Consider the following 7,000-nt stretch of genomic DNA (forward strand, 5'->3'; position numbering starts at 1 on the left):
TTATTCTGAATGAAGATAACCTACTTGAAGTATGAATTGTCGAAGATAAGAGGGTTTGAAGTCCATGCTCCCTCAAATCCTGATCGCTCCTTGTGGCACCTCCCCTATAAATTTGTCAGCAAAAAACACATTAATCAATATGATAAAATTATAGGATGTCAATTTGTCAAATAAATTAACTCTGGAGAATTTATGTCACTAACCAGAGTGTGACCCCCAGAAAGAGCAACGATGTCCTGGTCACTGAGACCCATATGGCCAAATACATCTCTGAGATGGTTATTCTGAATGAAGATAACCTACTTGAAGTATGAATTGTCGAAGATAAGAGGGTTTGAAGTCCATGCTCCCTCAAATCCTGATCGCTCCTTGTGGCACCTCCCCTATAAATTTGTCAGCAAAAAACACATTAATCAATATGATAAAATTATAGGATGTCAATTTGTCAAATAAATTAACTCTGGAGAATTTATGTCACTAACCAGAGTGTGACCCCCAGAAAGAGCAACGATGTCCTGGTCACTGAGACCCATATGGCCAAATACATCTCTGAGATGGTCAGAACCTGAAATCATCAAACAAACATTTATTTTATTAAAAAAAGATTATAATTTTTCCGTGTAATTAATTAAACAAAGGAAAATTTAAAGAAAAATATGCATTGCTTATTACACACCTTTAGTGGCATCAGGAAGGCGGCCTTCTTCCGGTGGTTCTGGCTTGTCCTGAGAAGGAATGACAGGCATTTATATCAAATCATCACCACATTTTCAACATAAAGTAAACATAGATGAAAACTAAAAATTCGAGGGAAATTGTAATAAAACCAGTTTAAATAGTCAAACAAAGCGGAAAAAATATTAAACTGACATGCTCTATTTTTAATTAAACCTCTAATACACCATAACATTAATCCAAAGGGATATGAATGCTTTCACCATCACTACAATGACTGCAATTGAGAATACATAACAATAAAAATCGAATAATAGGAACACATGTAATTTAATTTTAACTCTTGAAACTGAATGAATTAACTCAAAATATGTCTGTATTCATGCTTGCAATCTCCGGTCTTTTTCGAACTATCGTACTACTATAATTTAACAGCAATACTAATTGATTGGTTCCCTTCATTGATTCATGCAAAAATGTCTCAGTTCTCTAGTTATTCTTACATCCAACTAACCTTCAAAGTAGTCATCTGAATTGATTTCGACATGTAACGTAAATACTAAATACTAATAACTAAAATGGCATAGCAAACAAACCCATCGAATACAATGTCAATGTAAATGAATTCAAAATTCATATTCATTTATCATAATATAAGCGCAATAAGTAGAACTACACGTCTAATTTGCACTGTTAAAGCTTCTTGCACATTCTAGCACATGCTAATCCTCTCTCTTCTTAGAAGATATGGGGAAATGTTTTATAATTAAAGAAATTTGAATTTTGTTCCTACTTCACATCCCTAGTAATTTAGCAAAATTTACTGAAAAGTAAATATGAAAGTCAATAAACACACTACCCCCCTTCCAGTTGATTTGTTAGTTTTATACTTATGCCAGTTCCATTAGATTTTGAGAGAAAGTATCACTTGGATCTGGTCCAGCAATAATTCAACACCAAATCTTAATTGAAAAATGGGTATTTTATGGTATTAGACCATAACCATTTTATTAACTGTATGTTTGACCCTCACATCTCCGTATTTTTTTAAATCCACTACACAAGTCCAGCAATAAATTAGGGTATTTTTTTAATTCACACCCCCCAAAATTTATGGTATTAGACCGTAACCATTTTATTAACTGATCTTATTTTGATATCTAGAAATCAGAAGATTTTGGGGGTGCATACAAAACCAAGGGCTAAATTACCAAATTGGTATTTTTAATCGACCCTCTTAGCCAGTTTGGTATATTTAAAAAATCCGGTGACAACAATGTATTTTATCAGGGCCCTACTTGCCAATAAGACACTTTTCCTTGAAATTCCGACAGAAAAACTTATTCTACCTCCCTAACCTCTCAAAATTATTAAATACACACCATTTTCCTTAAAAATTCCGGCAGGAGGATAAGAGGGAGGAGAGGGAGGGGAGGAGGTTGGCGGGGAAGGAGAGGGAGGGGCAGGATGAGGAGGAGGTGATGACGGATTGCTCGGGAAAGGCGGGGATCATGGTGGGGATGGGAGTGGTGGAGGAGGATGAGAGGGGAATGGGAGAGGGATGCAGTTGGAGGGGAAAGGGGAGGCGGAGGAGGGGAGGAGAGGGGAATGGAAGAGGAGGAGGACGAGGAGGACGAGGAGGAGAGGGAGAAGGAGGGGGATGCATATTTTTTCTGATAATTTTGGGCATAGATTTAATAATTTTGGAAGATAAGGAGGGTTAAAACATATTTTCTTATCGGAATTTTGAAAAAAGGGGAAAATGCTTCCAGCCCCCAAAACCAAAAGAAACATGCTTCCACCCCCCAAAACTTTTTCAACGGGCTCTTTGCCCCCAAAAACTTGCGCGATTTTCTTCTAGCCCCCAAAACACCCCCCACGTGATATGTTGTTTAAAACCAACATAAATATTCCCAAAATACCCTTTGTTTCCTTTTTTTATTTGTGCAGAGGAGAGAGCTGGACCCCGCCACCTCCCCCCACCTGGACCCCGCCAAGACACCGCCCACGTCCGCTCGGGAAAACACTTCCTGCAAATAATATCAGCTCTAAGTTCGTTAATTTTCCAGTAAACCCATAGGAAAGCAAACACAAACTCCTTTTGTCCTAGTAAAATCATGCCTTCTATTGCTTATTTGTTTATCGGTGTATACTGTAATCATTTTGGATCAATTATTTATTTTTGAGCATGAACTATGGACGAATGATATAACATACAAGGAAGTTCATTATCCAGCTTTTCTATATTCGTAGTATTTCCCTTGCTCGTGGTGGATGTGTGGCCATGCTAAACGGTAATAGGCAAAGCAGAAGTACTTTTCTGTGTTCAAACTTCATTGACAAAAGTCTCTAATCGTAAAGTGTTAAATGACAAAAGTCTCTAATCTTACGAATTTGGGTTCACAGAGCATTTTCCCTAATTTTAATGAAATTTTCAAAAGCCAAGCGATTTACGTGTTGGTTGTTAAGGTTAGCGTTGGTTGTTAACAAGCAACGCGTAACCTTAACAAGGAACCCGTAACCTTAACAATCAACGCGTAACTTTAACAAGCAACCCGTAACCTTAACAACCAACACGTAAATCACTTGACTTTTGAAAATTTCATTAAAATTATGGGAAAACACTTCCTGCAAATAATACTTTACGATTAGAGACTTTTGTCAATGAAGTTTGAACACAGAAAAGTACTTCTGCTTTGCCTATTACCATTTAGCATGGCCACACATCCACCACGAGCAAGGGAAATACTACGAATATAGAAAAGCTGGATAATGAACTTCCTTGTATGTTATATCATTCGTCCATAGTTCATGCTCAAAAATAAATAATTGATCCAAAATGATTACAGTATACACCGATAAACAAATAAGCAATAGAAGGCATGATTTTACTAGGACAAAAGGAGTTTGTGTTTGCTTTCCTATGGGTTTACTGGAAAATTAACGAACTTAGAGCTGATATTATTTGCAGGAAGTGTTTTCCCATAATTTTAATGAAATTTTCAAAAGTCAAGTGATTTACGTGTTGGTTGTTAAGTTTACGGGTTGCTTGTTAAAGTTACGCGTTGATTGTTAAGGTTACGGGTTGCTTGTTAAGGTTCTACGTTGGTTATTAAGGTTACAGGTTGCTTGTTAAGGTTACGGTTAACATTAACAAGCAACCCGTAACCTTAACAAGCAACGCGTATAACCTTAACAACCGACGCGTATAACCTTAACAACCAACGCGTAACCTTAACAAGCAACCCGTAACCTTAACAAGCAACCCGTAACATTCACAATCAACGTGTATAACCTTAACAATCAACGCGTAACCTTAACAACCAACGCGCAACCTTAACAACAAACACGTAAACCGCTTGGGTTTTGAAAATTTCATTAACAAGCAACGCGTAACCTTAACAAGCAACCCGTAACCTTAACAATCAACGCGTAACTTTAACAAGCAACCATTAAACTTAACAACCAACACGTAAATCACTTGACTTTTGAAAATTTCATTAAAATTATGGGAAAACACTTCCTGCAAATAATATCAGCTCTAAGTTCGTTAATTTTCCAGTAAACCCATAGGAAAGCAAACACAAACTCCTTTTGTCCTAGTAAAATCATGCCTTCTATTGCTTATTTGTTTATCGGTGTATACTGTAATCATTTTGGATCAATTATTTATTTTTGAGCATGAACTATGGACGAATGATATAACATACAAGGAAGTTCATTATCCAGCTTTTCTATATTCGTAGTATTTCCCTTGCTCGTGGTGGATGTGTGGCCATGCTAAATGGTAATAGGCAAAGCAGAAGTACTTTTCTGTGTTCAAACTTCATTGACAAAAGTCTCTAATCGTAAAGTGTTAAATGACAAAAGTCTCTAATCTTACGGATTTGGGTTCACGGAGCATTTTTCCCTAATTTTAACATCGCTTTGATGTTTTCTAAACATCAAAGCGATGGGAGGGGGGATTGGGATGGGAAATCCGACGGCAGCTACAATCACGCACGTGCTTACTAATAAGAGGAAGTTTCCCTTCACCGACGGGGCGGAGGATCTGTTGGTGGTGTCCCTGGGGAGCTCCAAGGCGCTGAATCTTTGTTGCGGGGAGGTTAAATTGGCAGCGAAGGTTGCGAGGATCGCCGGCGAAGAAACGATCAACGCGGTGGATCAATCGGCAGCGAAGGTTGGTAAATCGCTTGGCTTTTGAAAATTTCATTAACAAGCAACGCGTAACCTTAACAAGCAACCCGTAACCTTAACAATCAACGCGTAACTTTAACAAGCAACCCGTAAACTTAACAACCAACACGTAAATCACTTGACTTTTGAAAATTTCATTAAAATTATGGGAAAACACTTCCTGCAAATAATATCAGCTCTAAGTTCGTTAATTTTCCAGTAAACCCATAGGAAAGCAAACACAAACTCCTTTTGTCCTAGTAAAATCATGCCTTCTATTGCTTATTTGTTTATCGGTGTATACTGTAATCATTTTGGATCAATTATTTATTTTTGAGCATGAACTATGGACGAATGGTATAACGTACAAGGAAGTTCATTATCCAGCTTTTCTATATTCGTAGTATTTCCCTTGCTCGTGGTGGATGTGTGGCCATGCTAAATGGTAATAGGCAAAGCAGAAGTACTTTTCTGTGTTCAAACTTCATTGACAAAAGTCTCTAATCGTAAAGTGTTAAATGACAAAAGTCTCTAATCTTACGGATTTGGGTTCACGGAGCATTTTTCCCTAATTTTAACATCGCTTTGATGTTTTCTAAACATCAAAGCGATGGGAGGGGGGATTGGGATGGGAAATCCGACGGCAGCTACAATCACGCACGTGCTTACTAATAAGAGGAAGTTTCCCTTCACCGACGGGGCGGAGGATCTGTTGGTGGTGTCCCTGGGGAGCTCCAAGGCGCTGAATCTTTGTTGCGGGGAGGTTAAATTGGCAGCGAAGGTTGCGAGGATCGCCGGCGAAGAAACGATCAACGCGGTGGATCAATCGGCAGCGAAGGTTGGTTTTGGGGGCGGCGACGACGGCGGAGGAGGCGATGATGGTAGGAGGAGGGTGGCGGCAGCGGCGGGTGGAGAGGTGGGGGAAGGAGGAGGGAGAGCAGAGGGCCGGATTGCATGGTTAGAGAGAAAGAGAGAATGGGTAGAATGGGTATTATAGTCTTTACCTGTGTAAAATTCTTGGGCTTTGTGTTTTGGGGGCTCAGTGAATAATTAGTTTACTTTTGGGGGCAAAGAGCCCGTTGAAAAAGTCTTGGAGGTGGGAGACATGTTTCTTTTTGTTTTGGGGGCTAGAAGCATTTTTCCCTTGAAAAAAATATCTTACCCATAAATAAAGTGGTAATAAAATATATTGTTGTCGCCAGATTTTTTAAATATAACAAACCGGCAGCGAGAGTCGGATAAAAATACCAATTTGATGATTTAACCCAAAACCAAGAAAGAATTTAAAGTTTATACTAATACCACAAAATACATAAAAATAAAATAAAATTTACGTCCAAGAAAATTGAACAATTACCTCCCGACCAGGATGGAAGGGGATCTCGGGTCCTCCGGTAACCTCAACAGCCACAACTCCAGCCAACTACAAAATATCAAAAAACGGCACATAACATTCGAAAATTATTAAAAAAAAACTCACGAATTTTCAACTTTTTTCACATGGATCCGGTCACCCACCTGGTAAAAGTCACCGTAGGACAGGATCGGGAACTGCTCCTTGATCGGCTCCAGGAGACGAACAGCGATGTCCAGCCCGCTGTTCGCTCCGTGCGCCAGCTCAGCAGCGTGCTTCATCGTCCCGAAAGGGCCCCCAGTCTTCGTCTTCACGTCGTAAGTCCCAGCCGAGTGCCACCTATTATTCGTTTTACCCCCTCAAAATCAGAAATTTACACAAAAGGCCTACTTTTTTCAGCAGAAAGTAAAAAAGTCCAGGGGGTCCTCACGCTAATCGGAGCATCAAGGGGGCGCAGTTCTTCTCGGCGATGAAACCGCGGAGCTTCCTCTTGCATCTCTCGACGGCTTTTTGGTACTCCTCGCTCACCGTAGGATAAGATTTCACCATTTTCCGCAAAAAAAAAAATTTTATAAAGATTAGTAAAAATAGCACAGAGAGGAGGGGAACGACGCGAGATGGGCACGCGCCTCTACTTATGCTAGCGAGAGGAGCTTTCTAGGGAGGGTTACCGTAAATGACGATTTTGCCCTTCCTTTTCAGCGGATCTTGGCTTGTTTTTTTGGCATCGACTGTGGGTGGTTGGGGCCTTGGGCTTTCGCACGGTGTGAACGGGGTTTTTGGATTTGAAGATTC

The 7,000-nt window shown here is 39.6% G+C and overlaps 1 protein-coding gene across 1 annotated transcript in view; it reads right to left on the reverse strand.

Annotated features, from left to right (window-relative positions):
* Window positions 1–6,819, reverse strand: part of LOC109850069 (L-ascorbate peroxidase, cytosolic) — a 10,074-nt gene extending 3,255 nt beyond the window's left edge. The window contains exons 1-6 of the mRNA XM_020419988.1: window positions 6,636–6,819; window positions 6,370–6,544; window positions 6,209–6,274; window positions 677–725; window positions 483–565; window positions 304–383 (exon numbers count right to left, since the gene is read on the reverse strand). Of these exons, the coding sequence (XP_020275577.1) occupies window positions 304–383; window positions 483–565; window positions 677–725; window positions 6,209–6,274; window positions 6,370–6,544; window positions 6,636–6,754 (572 nt within the window). The 5' untranslated portion in view covers window positions 6,755–6,819. The remainder of the gene's footprint in view (window positions 1–303; window positions 384–482; window positions 566–676; window positions 726–6,208; window positions 6,275–6,369; window positions 6,545–6,635) is intronic.

The sequence above is a fragment of the Asparagus officinalis genome, chromosome 7 (genome assembly GCF_001876935.1).
Source record: "Asparagus officinalis chromosome 7, Aspof.V1, whole genome shotgun sequence".
Taxonomy (NCBI): Eukaryota; Viridiplantae; Streptophyta; class Magnoliopsida; order Asparagales; family Asparagaceae; genus Asparagus; species Asparagus officinalis.